Source organism: Brugia malayi, assembly GCF_000002995.4.
Source record: "Brugia malayi strain FR3 genome assembly, contig: Bm_v4_ChrX_scaffold_001, whole genome shotgun sequence".
Taxonomy (NCBI): domain Eukaryota; kingdom Metazoa; phylum Nematoda; class Chromadorea; order Rhabditida; family Onchocercidae; genus Brugia; species Brugia malayi.
In genome coordinates, this window is record NW_025062479.1 from 7,795,584 (window position 1) to 7,812,016 (window position 16,433).

At 32.9% G+C, this 16,433-nt stretch overlaps 2 protein-coding genes across 3 annotated transcripts; both read left to right on the plus strand.

The window, feature by feature from the left end:
* Nucleotides 1-285: 285 nt before the first annotated feature.
* Nucleotides 286-7,091, plus strand: Bma-apc-11.1 (Uncharacterized protein; the record flags this gene model as incomplete). 2 transcript variants are annotated; one of them, XM_043074020.1, is made up of 15 exons in its annotated part: nt 286-314; nt 606-771; nt 997-1,099; nt 1,280-1,518; nt 1,609-1,687; nt 2,147-2,241; nt 2,491-2,631; nt 3,224-3,334; nt 3,559-3,649; nt 4,873-4,950; nt 5,100-5,191; nt 5,706-5,837; nt 5,977-6,122; nt 6,376-6,508; nt 6,882-7,091. In XM_043074020.1, the coding sequence occupies 15 exons, from the start codon at nt 286-288 to the stop codon at nt 7,089-7,091; spliced, it is 1,845 nt and encodes a 614-aa protein (XP_042929954.1). The 2 variants fall into 2 exon arrangements, with proteins under 2 accessions (XP_042929954.1, XP_042929953.1); XM_043074019.1 differs by having other exon boundaries at nt 1,280-1,497.
* Nucleotides 7,092-13,172: 6,081 nt separating this feature from the next.
* Nucleotides 13,173-14,496, plus strand: Bm2961 (Uncharacterized protein; the record flags this gene model as incomplete). Its single annotated transcript, XM_001898937.2, has 4 exons — nt 13,173-13,185; nt 13,426-13,556; nt 13,953-14,048; nt 14,347-14,496. The coding sequence occupies 4 exons, from the start codon at nt 13,173-13,175 to the stop codon at nt 14,494-14,496; spliced, it is 390 nt and encodes a 129-aa protein (XP_001898972.2).
* Nucleotides 14,497-16,433: the final 1,937 nt, after the last annotated feature.

Genomic DNA, 16,433 nt, shown 5'->3' on the forward strand with positions numbered 1-16,433 from the left:
TTTCACCACACTTCTTTTCACTTTTCTTTATCGCTTTGTCGTTTAGTTTAACCTTACTCAACTGCTACAAATTAACATCAAGATTAAATGGGCGATGTTAATATGAAGGAGTCATTTGATTCTTCTTAATTCGAAATTGCTGCTTATAAGTCTAGGTTGGAGAGGCCAGGCTTCTAATCTATCAATATTTTGTTTGTTTAGATATCTAACTTATTTTTTTTCTAGGCAGTGGTGGCTATCACATTTCTGGGAATGAATCCGAACTTTCCATAATTCTAGTGAACCATGTCGCATGAAAGAAGCCGTGGAAACTTGTACGTTTTTTCAGGATATTCAAAGATTTCAAACTACTTTCATATTACATACACTGCAAGTTTTCTGTAATTCTATGTCGACCGATTTTATGAATTGTTTTCACTGTCGCTACTATATACAGAGTTGTCGCCTTACTACTTACTCTGGAAGCTGTTGTTTTCTATAGTACAGTAATTTCACATTCATGCTTTTTAACGATGTCTTATAAATTACACGAATTATTTAGGATATGAATTATTTCTTATCACATTTACGCCCGAATTTTGCTAAAAACTTTTTCATATTTACAGATCTCCAGTGTCCTATACTCTAGATACGACATCAAATTCAAGTTCACAGCTTTCTGAAGGAGGCGATCAGAATACGTTCTCTTCTTCTTCAAGCTCACCATCATTAACAGCAGCACTTCGTAATTTCGATATAGGCGGTACTAATTTGAACACAAACAGCAGTGCAGTAAGTTATAAAATGCAGAACAATCTCTAATGGCATGTAGGAGATATGTGCTGGATGTTTGCTTTATTAAAAGATTTCAGCCTTCCTCAGTTTACAATCAACATATGCTTTCAAATGATATGGAAAGTGAGATATGTAGAATATTATTCATTCCTAAAAATCATTAAGGGCAGCGAAGTCTTCAGGAATTGTAATCAAGGTTTTGTTCGCGAATTTATTCTTCAGGCAAGAGATCATACGAGAGATGTTTTCAGTTATCCTCAGGATGATTCATCCACACATATGGAATCTTATATGGAATATTTGTCCTTGCTTAATCATCGCCATGGTCAGTATTGTTTACTTTAACACTGGTTCTACAAGATTTTTAATGGTTTTCATTTACTGATAGTTTATTCTTGGGATCTTTTTATGAGGTCCACAAATACAACGACATTTCTTTATTTCAAAACGTTTGGATGTAAGAAATTAAATCTAATATTATATCAATAAGAGTAATACTTTTAAGCACAAGAACCGGTGAACGAAAGTAGCAGTACAGAAGGTTCTAATGCCGATGTAGTTACTAACGAATCGTTGTTCTTATTGACAAATACTACTAATTCATTATCATTTGGTGTGATATCGTCAATTAATGATGAAAACGGAGACCATAATGATGATGACAACAATCGCTTAAATGAATCAGAAAACAATAATGACGTCACTGATGGCTCATCAACTCAAGTGAATGAATTCAGTGATGTTGTTAGTTAACAGTTGTTTTTCATGTTAACTTAAAGCAAAGTATTTTCCATTTTAACGGTACTTACGAAAAAGGCGAATTAAATATTTTAGGAGTTGGTACTATTCCGGGACTTGTACTCACCATCAGCAAGTGACCGAAGTGCTTATAGCGAGCAAAGGGAAAGTGCACGTCAGTTTTCAGAAATTTTCATTCTCACTGTTTGCTTCTATCATGCCAGCCGTGCAAGTTTGTTTGTTATGTGAAAAAGAAAAAAAAAAAAAAGTAACACATAAAAAGAGACAACGCGTTCACAATATTATATTATTCTATTTACTCCAGTTATATCTAAAATATGGATGATGTATGTTATCTATGCTTGCTTAATGATTTTTTATCAAAGAATTATAAGCAAATTTTCCTAAAAAGAAAAAAATACTTCTGTTTGCTCCTTAGCCATGAAGTTGTAACAGTTGAAGAGGGGAGAATTTAAGCTCGTTGTGGGGCATATCTCAGCTGTTTTATTATTGAGATATGGAATGCAATAAAATGACTGAAAGGTACGATGATGATTACTGTAGAATGGGTATCTGTTTTTTTGTTTTTGTTTTTTTGTTTCCTAAAGATCGAAATTTCATTTTCACGTTCCAGAGAGTGAAGGTTTTGCGAATAGTTTGGGTGAAACAGTACAAGGCGGAAGTTTTCGTCTGTCACATCTTATGCAACGGGATTTGAATAGCAGTAATGTTAGTTTTTTCTGTTTTGTAGAGTGATATGATTTGATATGTGTCATCACTTCCATTTCTTGCGTACTTCTATTGTACCAAGAAGTTTTCTTTGTCCTTCTTTGTATTATATCTCTTCATTGCAGGACTTATGGTTATTTAGACATTTCATTTAGTAGACCGTGCATTTCTGAGATAATCGTTTCGCAGTCATGATGGGCTGTCAATTAGCATTAGTCATCAGTTGAAATTATATGAATGTATTTGTAGGAATCGGATATTATTGAGGGAAATAATGGCAGTTTCCAGAATCCTATTCATCATGATTCATCTTTATCCGCAAGGTTTCGTCCACAGCCATTGAAACTACCCTCATCAACTCGTTTGAAAATGACGGTGCTCAAGTGGAATGTATGTTTATGTAATTTTTTCTTTTTGCTATTACTGTTCGAAATCATTGAAAAATGTCTGAACGTTACTAAAATCAACCATTTCGTCTGTTCTTTCTAATTGGGCTGCTGGTGATTCAGATTATCTGGCCTTAAATAATTCCATATTCGTTCATGTGTTGTTGGATTCTTTGAGGCTGACTCTAATGAGACACATCGCATTCGGTCAGTATTTCAGCCAGTGCACTCCATATCTCGATAGGGATGTTCATTTCGGATTCCGCTAAGGTCTGTGCTCCAATATAAGAATACAGTTTGAGGATAGAGATGCGTACCAGAATTAACATCAGTTTAAAATGAAATCCATTCAACTCTATTAAGTAGAGTCAGGCCGCTAGTTACGCATTAGATGAAATCTAAATTATAAAGAAAAAATTTATTTTCCTTGTTAAATTCTAATGACATTTCTTGCTGAAAACTGAGCTGGTTGACCCTCACTGAAAAATTTACAGGTAATATCGATCTGCAGTTTTCTTTTTATATGTTGTGAAGTGGAGTAGAGAAGGGAGAAAAAGGCATCTAAATCCCGGTATTTTATTACATCAGTTTTTTAGGTAGCTGCATCATGGAAATGGATGGCGGGTGATGAAACTTGTGGGATCTGTCGAATGCCATTTGAGGCATGCTGCATTGAATGCAAAACACCTGGTGATGAGTGTCCTTTGGTATGTTTATTTAGTTTTCTTCCGTTGCAACTAACGAGTGTTGGAATAGCATTTTAATTTTTCACATATAACTCTTGGTGCAATTTTGTCAGGTATTTGAGCAAATGAGCGCTCTCATGTTTCATAGGAGATATTACAGATTTTGGGGAATATTTCTTAATATCTTTCATCATCTGTCCTGCTTAGCTACAGCATGAGGCTCTACTATGCGTTTTGTATTTCAGGCACTAGGGGAATGTAAGCATGCATTTCACATGCACTGCATTGTGAAGTGGACTGAAACTCAAAACGCAGCTCGACCGCAGTGCCCTTTATGTAGGCAGGAATGGAAATATGCACCCGGATAAATTTCTGGTTGTACATTGAGATTATGGCTTTTTGTCGATAGAATTTATATATTTAAAATAATTTTGTTACATATAGATTAAGCAGATTTACAATTAATTTCACCCTTTTTTTTCCAAAATACGAGCTGAATCTATTTTTATGGAACTATTCGAATCTATCTTACTACAAACTGAGCAGTATTTTGTTTTTGTTTCGGAATTGATGTGTTACATTACTTGTCGCATATTTATTTGGGTCTATGTCTGTACAGTGTTACCAGTCATTTTTGCCTTTCTCTGGCCTCATATTACTTCAGCGTATCATCCTTATTGCTCGCGGTGTTTCTCAAACATTTTCGAATTATGTTAGTGAACAAATTATCTTGCATTGGTATTCATATTCATGAATTTTAGCTGACAGAGTTCTTTTTTCTCTGGTGTCTCGAACTTGCCATATAAGCAAAACATTTGGTTCGAAATTCCAGTTTTGTCTGCAAAATTTAACCCATTGCACTTTTGCGAAGTAATTGGTTCGCATCACTTGTAAAAATCCCCAAATTACTGGTTCTTTTCATTCCTTTGTACTTCCGCTTCGTATATTTTGTTTTGGTTGCTCATTACATTGTTGAATGAGGCATAGAGTACAGTAAATATTGAAAGTGAATTACCAAATTTGTCTAGTAGTTACATTTTTTTTTGACTATGATCATATTGGTGAGCTGATTTATATGTATTTCTTGAGTTTTTAGTTTTTTAAACCAGAATTCTTTTTCACTTTCTAGAAGTAGGTATTGATTGATCCAAACTGATAAGCATTTTTCTGTTAAATATGAAAGGGAGAGTTTGGAAGCTTGCAGTGTTTTGTGATATCGGATCATGTTCTACAGTTTCGAATTCGAAAATAAATCATCACTTTCTTATGTTGGCGCTGGACATGTTACTTTCTTTTGCATATTTGCGATTTTTTTCACGAAGTTTACGTTCCGTCTCTTGCTATTGTACTTTTAGAAGAGTTTTTTGATAATCAGAAAATAGGTGGTAAAGAACGCGCATAATTTATCAAGCTGACTGAGTTTCCTTATTTTTACCTCCCTTAAGTTTTTATTGTGAAAAATACCTTCTCTGCAATGTTTCCATCTATCTTTACTGGTATGCAGGACTTGATTTTAAATTTTGATTGTAAATTACAAGTTGCAATCCTTTTTATTTTAGTAATGTCTGAAGTTCCTGATGTCTCAGAGAATCTGAGCGACGAACAAATTGGTGGATGTGCTGTTGTTCCACAAAACGGTGAAATTCGGTTGCTTTCAAAGATGTGTTACACTAGCATTTACCGAAGCTTCTAGCTAGTTTGCGTATTTTCACACTGAACCGAAATTTGTTGGAATGCGGAAGTTGGCCAAAATTTAATTTCAAAATAGTTTTGTTTTTTATTTCAGATGAAACTTTGTACATGGATACTGAAGATAGCCGTTCTACACCGTCATTTTCAATGCACGATTCTGCCAGTGTCAGCGATGTTCCATTCGTTGTCAGTATTTTCGAGTTCTCTAAAAGATAGTTTTGATTTACTTACTACTTTGTGGAATGGTGTAAAATGAAATTTATTTGGTAAAAATATTTGTTTTATGCTACATAGTTTTTGTTACTATTGTTAGGTTATATCTTTCAGTTCAATTTCCTTCTAGTAAAAGAGTAATTAAAGATTGTCTGGAAAAATTTATTACTATAAATACTATAAAAGTGTGATGTAGCCTACTAGTTCTTTGCTCGTTGGTATGAATCCTAATGTTAATTACTACAGTAATTCTTGGATTAAGTTTCTCATCTTGATGCTCTTTTTTCTGAATTTATGGAACTACTGGCTCTGCAGTGGTATCAGCTTTCAATTTCTTATCGTCATAAGTGGAAGAGATGCCAACTTTTATCAATTTCATTTTTTTTTTTTTCCTAATAGAGCCTGAAAAGATTGGAAGATTTAAAGAAGTAATCATTTTCCATTGTATGGTTTCTGTTAGTAGCAATTCTAGTCTTGTATTGTTTAGGAGCCTTCTGCTTTCGTTTCAAAATTGCGATCGTTCGAGCAGCGTGAAATTCAGCCCAACGAACGCGACGTTGATTTCGACTTTTTCTCACATTTATTGATATTTTACATGATTAAGGAAGATTGGCCAAAAGTTTATTTTTTTAACCTTGTTTTTAAAATCTGTAACATTAAGAACTAGTGACATCAGATTCCTAGAAACGGATGGGAGCATGGTTTGGTATAATAGGACATCTGCCATTTTACTAATTTCCACAATATTCTTACGTTAGGCACGCCAGTGCCGTCTCCGTGCTGAAGCAATTGCTGCAAATGACCATTTGAATACACTCATGCATATCTGTCGTCATCTGGAGAACGGTGATACTGGAACTGCTCTTCATTTGATCAAAAATTCGCACTTTGATGATCCGTTCAAGTATATTTTATTAACTTGGTCACATCCTCACTACTACTGTTTGTTGTAGAATTCAGTGGAGCAGAAATTCTTGAGAAACGTTCTACTAAATGAAGAGCTACTGAGGCTATGCTTGAGGAAAATTTGCTTCCTGATTTTTGGAATTGAAATTGCAGGAGAATAAAACAGATAGTTTCTTCGTTACTGCTTGGCCGGTCTTGTTTCTGCTGAATTTCCTCTATTATGTATTGGAATTTTGACATTGTTTTTTCAGAGATCTAATAATGGAAGTACATAAACGAATTACTTTGTCGGTGTTGCGAATGATTGAACATACGTACATTAATATTGAAGCAAATAAATTAGCTGAAATGCTTGATACTGAGTCGAATAACGAATTACAAAAGGTTGTTAATACAGGAGATATGCTTAAATTAATGAGATCATTGATTTATGCAACTCAGAATCTTTAAGATGCTGTTGTAAATTTCTTGGCGGAAAACTTTTCATAAATTACAGTAAAAGTTTCTGAAAGACCAAATGGTTCGATTCATCAAACATATAAACTTAGATAAACTGAATAGAACAGTGGTAGGGTATTGTCATATAAGTTGTCAGCAGCCATGAATGATCGGAGTTGGCATAACTTTAATACTTTGATCAGCCATAATATAGACACACAAGAAATAGCTTCTGATCCACTTCACCATGTTTTTAAAACGAAGGTAATCATTCCATGTTCTACTTTTCAGTTCTGTTTCATGTTACTTAAGGTTGCAGGTTCTGATTCGAGTAGGCTGGCAACTGGAAGATGCTTATGTGATACCGAAAATGACAGCGCAGTTAGAGCATAACATTAAAAAATTGGATGCTTCACCATATGGACCGATCCCTGAAATATCTGCTAAAATAACCTGTGGAGTGATGGGAGACTGTATTGATATTAATAAGCTCATTCAGTATGCTACATTTTTGGAAGTCAACACTTAAGTAATAACGTTGTTTGATAAGTTTTCTTTGCATTGGCTATCTTTTGGCCTATTTTATTTTTCTACATATTCAGAAGCTATTTTGGAATAAAACATTTAGAATTCAAGTCATTTTCTTGGCATAAAAATACATGGAGGAATATTGCGCCATATTTCAGTTTTCATTCGGAAATCACGTATGTGAACTATCATTTCATGTTCCTTGTAAGATAACTGAGTCTACGTATTATTCCATAGGAATTTGTACAGTTCTCTGCGCAACAAGTTTATGGAAATTGAAATACAATAATCGTTCTGCCAATCAAAATGAAAGCAGGAAAGTTCATTATGGAAATAAAATCAAAATTATTGAAATAGCAGAGTCAGCAATGGGAAGTAATCATGCAGGGTTTAAGTGATGTTTGGTGAATGAAACGATAAATTTATTTGGCCAGTCAGTTAAATCTTGGTAACTAATTGAATTTCGAGTCTGAAAGGTTTTTTGCAATCTTTGTGGATAGAAGTGAGACTTGTGTAGTGAAGATACTATGATTCAGTAATTGCCATCATTAAAATGTTGGAGAAGTGATTTCTGTTCACAGCGTTTTCATTTTACATGATTGAAATGCTACGTTGAACGTTTCAAATATATTAACATTTTGATATCAAAGAGCTAAATACGTCATAGAATGAACATATCTGGAATTCCGAAATCGGCAGATGTCGATTTAATAGTAATAGTTTACAGAACGGGAATATAGAACTTTACAGAACAATTAAATGGCATGTACTTCCTACTTTGCTATACGTACATGATATCAAATCCCTGAGGTATCGCTTGAAAATCGATCAAGGTGATATTTAGAAGATCAGGAAGCTATTTCAGATCTTTCACCCTCACGCACTCATTTGAGCTAACAGTCAGTGTCAGTGATTCACTACGGACATTGCTTTTGGGGATCCCTGTCTTTTATTGTTTCCCCGAATCTTCTCGATTCACGGTCAGTGTTTTTAAAATTCGTAACTTTTGGAATTGAAAATATGAAAATGTGAATAAACTTTTACTTTGAGTCTATATTTCTTAGTATTTTTATCTAACAAGAAGCAATACTAACTTCTCCTTCGAAGAAATCCGAAAGTTTCACATATCGATTAAAATTGCTACATAAGATTTCTAATCACGGAGCATTTAAAAAACAATTTTATATCGAATTTTTCGCGAATTATGTTATATACTTGATTTCAAACAAAAAGAGAAGGAAGCTGTAGATGAAATAGTTTTGAAGGTTTTTTTCTTTTTCTGACAGCAAAAGAAATATTTTTTCTTTGTTGCACTTCTTTCTGCAGTCTATGCTTTCTTTATCACATTTACTAGATCAATTCCCTTTATTGCTTCAACATTATATGTGTTTTTCGCTTAAATTTTATTGTAAATTTGTAAATTGAAGCAAAAACGGTATTTTAATTGAGCTTTAAAAATCACCTATTTTAATACTTACAGTAGAGAGAAAAAGTGAACGATTTATTCAATACAGCTTACTAATGAGCAGAATAGCTCTAAAGGCACATTCTCTGATTTGTGTTAAGCACACCTATGTGAACTTACATTCAATTACTTTAAGTTATTGATATATGAAACCTATGACTGACGCCTCAACCATGTACTAGGAAGCAAAAAGGTTACGGACAGGTTGTTGTTACTAATTATTCGGTTTATATTTGTTGTTTAATGTTTGACAAGTTAATTTTGCTCTATAGCAGTGTTTAAGATGGGATGAAGGACCAATTGGTTTGATGATGTCATTCGGTTATATGTTAATTTGGTTATATGTTTATTTAATGGGAGGATGCATGACCTGTACCTTACTCAATCTAATCAGTCAAAGTAATAGTTGCTCTTAAGAGACTTAAATGGTTCACTTAAATATTAAGTTGAGTTGTATGCCATGGTAAGACGATTTGATATTATTAGTGAATGTTTGTTCTTTCTTTGAGACCAACATTGATAAAGGCAAAGGAGAAGAAACCATTGGTATTTTAATGTTTTCATGTCGTATGTATGCTCCATTCAGAAACTACCAAAAATATTCAAATCACTTCAGATGTTAAAGCAGCACGTACCGTAACCACGCTGGCTACTTTTTGTCTTTGAAGAGCAGAAGTTGGGTAGTGCTTGGAATCAATTATTCCTTATCATTTGCCATATTAATATATTAAAATTGATCATTTGCATTGAATAAAACTCAACGAATAACATAAGAATTTGGAATATCGCTCCCAGATATTAAAAGATATCGAATTTCATTTCCTTCACATTCTTGAAATCCTCTTAATCGTTCTAGAAAGTGAGAATAAAAAATCTCATTATATTTCTCATGTTTACTTTCTGGAGCAACATTTAGACGGTGATATATTGTCTAATATGTTGTTCTACAATTGTTCTTTGAAAAGTCGTAGTACGTCAAAAAACGTCCAAACCCAAAATTGGGAATTTACAACAAGTAGAAGAAGTGCATAAACTAGGGTGATAAATTGTATTGTTCTGGAAATAATTATCATTCAAGAGATCAGTAGAAGTTGAGTCCTGCTAGTTTGCAATTAGTGAGCGTCGGCGATGTATGCCACTTTTGAATGAAGATGATTATTATCGAAATACGACAGCAGGGAGAGCGAAAACAATTGAAATGGGATAGATCAAACAAATTCGAAATTTTATTCTATTTGAATAAAATACAGGGATGACTCAATTCAGTAATAGCTGCCTTTCCCAGCGAGGACTTTCAGTTCTTAGGCAAATCGCATGTGTGTGTGTGTGTTTGTGTGAGCGCTTTTGTTTGTTTGCATGTCCAAATATTACTGAGGTGCAAATATCTCCGTTATGAAGCAGTGTTTTGTTCTGTTTATCATAATAAAGTGTCACGGAATATTGCCGAAGATTGATGTATTAATACGTTTTTACAATTCCCAGAATTTCCTGTGCGTATTCCTACGTAACTATTCCTACATATATATAGCTAAGCTATTCAAGATTTACTGCGGATTCAATTTCTTGAATAGTATAATAATTCTTCAAAATGAGCTTACACACACACATCTACTCTACTGAAAGACAATGAATTGACGACTTCGGTAACGGTCATACCACATTCAGCTGATGTCACTTGTTTCGTTATTTTTAAAATGATTTTAGTCTACCTTCATGACTAATCAAGTCTATTTATATGATAAAAAATGAAAGATCTGGAAAGACAAAGAGAAGGTGTTTTTTAAAACCAACAAATTTTTTGATTTGCTTTTACTCAAAAAAGCCGCAGTAAGTGATTGGAAATAACTTTGCATAGTTTCTAAGTAGTTTTTGTGTACCAAAATAACGCCATTGAAACATTAGCCGTTAGAAAAAAACCCAATTCATTCAAAAAGTTGACCGATCCTGCTTTAAAACTATCGACTCAGAGAGAATCGACTTCATTAAAGCCAGAGAATTGGTTGTTCAGTGTTGCACTGCACTAGGTAGATTAATAGATCACAAAAAATCAAGGGGCATTATTTGCGAATGAATACTGAACTTTGTGCTAAATTGATATCATTCCAAGCAGTCGTCTACCTTCATGGCTAATCAGGATTCACTGCATTTTGTAATCAATGAAATTTAAATTTACTTCCTTATCCATTTTACAAACTATTTCACTACAAGTGAAATTAGTTATATGCAAGAAAGTTTGCTCGGTTGAAGGAGGTTCATGATGAACAAGCTTCAATGACTATTGAAGCTATTTGAATTCGAAATAAATTACTTCTAAATTTGAAGAATTTAATGATCCAACAATGGATTTATAATCTGCTTATCAGAAAGCCTGCAATTAGATTGATTTGATATTCACCCGGCATGTTTGTTTGCTGCAGTGTATCAGAAATAAACAATAAGTCTTATCCAATATGCTCAATCATATTTTTCTTTTCTTCCCAGAGAATACGCTTGTAAACAGTAATAAAGCATACTTTATAGTTAGGTTCTTTTTCCAAGTAAGACCTGAAATTCTGTTTTGAGTAGAAATTTGCAAAAGTAAGAATTAGAATAGAGAGCTCTCAAAATCTTGCACAACTTTAGACTTAATATCTATCCCAACCATTATTTCCGGTGATCGGAACGATCGGTGTAATTACTATTTTAATCAATTCATTTCAATTTAGTTTACATTCGTGTTTATCAAATGGCCGATTCTCACACCCAGTACTTAACGAGACATTCAGTAAGGCAATGTCAAAACAGTAGATAGATCAACAGACCAGTGTAATTGTGTGAACGGGTTTTGTGAAGTAGTTCTGCAGGTCCTGTGTAATACCACTATTGGTGTCAGTGCGTGCATACACCGGGAAATATTATATCAATAGCAGTGCATTTTTCCAATCGTTTCGTTGTTTGCTTCCATAGTAAATTTACCAACTCATTTTGTAGGGATATCCATCTATGAACTTTTTCATTTCATTTCTTTGCATAACTTACTCATAATTTACTTAAACTGAGGAATGATATTAGCCTCATTTGTTGAACAATCTTTCTGCGCCCTTCTCCTCATTGTTTCTAATTTTCTTCATTGTGGGTTAAACTACTTCCAGAAAGTGGAACTTCAGTTAAATTAATATACAGTGCTAATCCTATAATTGCACTTCTAAATCTTATCTATTTCGAGATCTCAGAAATTATAGGAAAAACATGTAATTATGCATGGTGTAACAAATTTTAAGATCAAATTATTATTATTAATTAACCGAAGAGAGTTTTACATGACTGAAATGTTACTGATAATAAGCGATTTCATCGAGAATTTTAAGCCATACATTTTTTTAATCAAAAAAGTCACATTTTCAATCAAGAAAGTTTGATCAAGAATAAATTTCACTAAAGTATTTTCTAAATATTTATTGACATAGTGTCACTCCAACAACCACTAAATTCAAGTATATAGAGAGAGAAATGGTTTTGGTCTTTAAAAAAAGGATTAGAAAAATTTTTTTAAATTACCCATTTGTAAAAGTAACTTAAGTGATTCACAAAAGATAGAATGTGTCGTAAAAAATTTAGGATATTTTCATGATCATTTTCATGATTTAGGGTATATTTTCTACTATACACCTTTATCATTTCAATATTGGAATTTCCTTTCTGACTTTGTTTTTTTCAGATGATTTCATTTCTATATATTCTAACTTATTAGAAGCTGTATAAGCAGTTCCAATGCATCCATTCATACGTACTCCTGATTTTATCGTTCATATTACTATTAGACTAAGCTGTTTTCTATGTTGCTAGAAGAATCTTCTGTTTAAGCTCTTCTGTTTACTTAATGCTGTAATTACTAGCAAACTGCATGCCTTCACTTTTCTTTCGTCATTTATTTAGGAAATTTAGCAACGGAAAGGGAATGATACACAATCGGTTATATCCTTTTCTTTTTATCTTAGAATAAGCTTCCCTCAAATATGATTTATCCATTAGTCTGTCAATTTTCAAATGTCATATGCCTTCTGTATGTTGATAGAAATTTCTGAAAAAAAGGTCACATTTTCAATTTTTCATATAAGCAGTTAAAGAACCTAACAAGTCTAGGGAAATTTTCAAAATTTGCAAAATTCAATTCACTCAGGAAAAAGACTTTAAAGAAAATTAACCGGTGATGGCGTTTATTCTACTGTCGTTGCTACTGACTGTCATTGTCATTTTATATTCATCTTTGTTATGGTTAAATATGAAATTTGTATAGGTTACTAGGTGTTCCGCATCAGGAAAAAATTTCTCATTTTAAAACTCGGGAAAGTTCTAGTCACTTCATTATCATCAATCATTGGCCATCTATATCAATATTTTCAAAAATACGTTTAAGTGATATTGGACGGTCACAACTCCTTTGTCATTATTGATACAGCATAACTGAAGCTGAAAGTAGCTGCTTGCCCTTCTATGATGCTTAGATTGTTTTTAACACATTATCCATTTCCAGTAATGGCCAGTCCTGTAATTTAATCTTCCGCACACAGCATGACAATGTTAATTATTTTGATTTTAATCTACTTTTCGATCCTCTTCCAGTCAAATTCGTTGCTCATGTTTCCACAAGGTTAGCTTTTTATTTACTAAGTAATTTTATAAACGCATTTTGGCGATCTGGTCAAGATATCTTCGAAGCTGATGCTCTAAGCTTTGGTTAAGTAAGATTATTTTTAATGGTGATTTAACGGAATTGCATGACAGCTTTTCGAATTTTAAATTTATATGCCCGAAATTTCAGCTGAAACTTTAATGAAAATTTCGTAAAAAATAACTGAAATTTCGTCACTTAGATTCCTAAGAACTTTAGTGGAATTCCCAAGTGATTGTATGCGAGCAATGTGTGAAGCAGATTCAGGATGTGTTCCAAAAGGTTGCGACGAGGATATTCATGGAAGGTATGGATGCGGCTATTTTCGACTCAACATCTATCACTATAAAGTATGGGTGCTTGTCTCAAATGAAAAACTGTCATTTCCTTACTTAAAATATGGTGGTTTCTTTCTTTTAGTTTCATCGCTTTAGATTTAAGCAACACAAATGGGTCCCGCTACGTATTAATGCTAAGTGCCAATTTAATTTTAAAAAAACCAAGAGCATCTCGACACAGCTGCTTTTACATAATTTGTACATATGCATACTTTTCGGTTGCAGATTCATTATGATAAAATTTCTAGTTTTTGCTTCACTTACTTAATGCATCTCTGGGAACACTTGCCCTTTGTCAGAAAAAATCAAAAAAAAAAAAAAAAAAAAAATGCTCTGATCAGAACAACCTTTCCACAAAGAGGAATGTTATTGGAAATTGAAAGGACAGGCTAATAATTCGCATTATAGCAGTGTTATCAGCCGGGTAAAGAAGACGACCAGGACGAAGAGGAGGCATGGCTAACGTGCGCTGAAAATTATGAGTGTTCTCAGGAATGCTTACGGGTAATTCAATCTCCACCAAAGTTATTTAATCCCTTAACAGTTCTTTAAACAAGAATTCTTTAATCTCTGGACTTCTTAATCTTTCTGTTAAAATGATTGAAAGAATAATGGAGGGTAAAGTGCACCGCACTTGCATAGTAAGAAATACTATGAAGTTTCATTTTTTTCGCACATGATTACTAAGTTTTCCAAAAATTTTAGAAATGCCACATCCCTGGTCGGTTACTAGTTCGGTTTTGAACGTCTTCAGTTAAAAATAGGAATTTGGAACAGCTAGTTTTTTTTTTCTTTTTTCCAGCGACTAAGTAATCGCTATAAAGTGAAGTGTTATGGGAAAAGTGATTGCGAAACTCTAGCAAGAATTCATGATGGTGGTGCTAACGGTTGTCGATCCAAAGATACATTGCCCTATTGGAATATTGTGAAACAAAAATGTCCACAATGCTAAGTCTGTGAATTCTCTACAAATATATAATGGTATTTGTATTTTGAAAAAAGTTTTTTGCTTGCATATTGCTTCGATTTCTGATGTCTTTCTTTTTCAGTACTGCTAGAAACAAGCTTTACTAGTAGGCATCGTATCATCATTTCATTTTTAACAGTTTTGTTTATTTCTTCTGAACTTAACATATATTGGCAGGTACTTTTATCCTCAACGTTTCCCAATATTTCAGTGAATCTTGAGTGTGTCGTATAAAATATTTTTTCTATTTCAAAAGGTTTTTTTTTTTTTTGCTTTTCCACTTCTAATCAAATATAACTACAACGAAAGTAGATTACAAAGTTAGAAAGCAATTTAAATCTCAAGAAATAAAAACAACTGATGTTTTGTGATATGAATAATTTCCCTTGACACTCATAAATTTCATCCTGCCAATAAATTGTGGAGTTTAAAATCAGCTCACATGTCTTAACGCAAAAACCTCAACGACGCCCATAAATCCGTTTTCAGTAGTCTATATCAAACATTTTTATGCGATTCATGTGAGAAATTGCTCTTTTTCTAATTTCTAAGACATTAATAGATCAACTTGTAAATGAACTTAAACACGATTTGACCTAGCAGCCAAATTTTAACCAAAACTAAAAAAGTAATGAATACTCGAAATTCATCTATTCGCTTTTGATTTTGGGATACATCCATATTATAACAAACATATTCTCTGTCCCATCACAACTAATTGAAGTCTCTAGGTGTGACAAAAATAGGGTCGAGGGTCAGAAACCAAAACAGATTTTCACGGGATCTGGTACAAGAACATTAGCAACTTTTATGTCTTCAGAGTAAACATACTATAAAAATATTAAAGTAGACATCTTTAACTCAGTATAAAATAGTTATTAGAAAACGAAAAAATCTTCACAAAATCATTTCATAACTTTTCTTCAGGGATAATTTTTTTAAAAAAATAGCCAGAATCATTTCAAAAAAGCTAAATTCAATTCTTCATCCGTAAAAATTAGGATTACAATAGCATTCGGTTATGATTAACGCAAATTATGTAGAAGGAAATATAATATACCAATAATTCATAACATTTAGAATGTGAAGTATGCATTCCTTATAGTTCTCCAACTCTCAACAGAAGATACTGTTTTCCCATTTCAAATGGCAAAGCAGATAAACTCAAAAGGTAACTTATCGATAACATTCCTGAGAGTTTCCATGCTCATAGAAATTCTGAAAGATACTAATGATACAGTGTAAAAGTGAACTATGACGATAAATAGCGATTCAGAACTATGATTCAGAAAGCTACAGGCTAGATTTAAAAGAACAGAAAACATTCAGAAAAAAGCAGTGAAAAGAACCTCCATACAAAATACAATAGTCATCAAGGACTATACGTACTAACCATCAAACAATATTAACTTTTTGATTTGATTTTGAGCGATACGCATACCATAATTTTAGCAAAGAACATGCCATACCTGCTGAGGTTTAAGATGTGCTGTGTCAGATCCAATATACAACTACGTTAATATGTTGTTGAAACATTTGAAAAAAAAAAAAAAAAAATCGACAAAAAAAAGGATGAAAATAATAATACAATGAAAAAACATTAGTGGTGCAGACAATAGCAACAACACTCAAATTCCATCAGCCAAAAGTGTTAATGTCCCAAAAGATCCAAAGCACCATATTTTTTAAAAACTTTCTTTAGATTGTATATATGAATATTTAAGGAATTTGAAAAAGGGGCACAGCAAATTAAAATATAATGCCCCGACCCAGTCATATCAACTGTCTTAACATCTTACCTTAAATACACAATAACATTATAACACAACAGCTGCAGTATCACTACAACAAAGTAGAAAACTTGTTTCATTATTCAAAAAGAAAAAAATCTTATGATTAGAATAAAGTACATCGTACACATA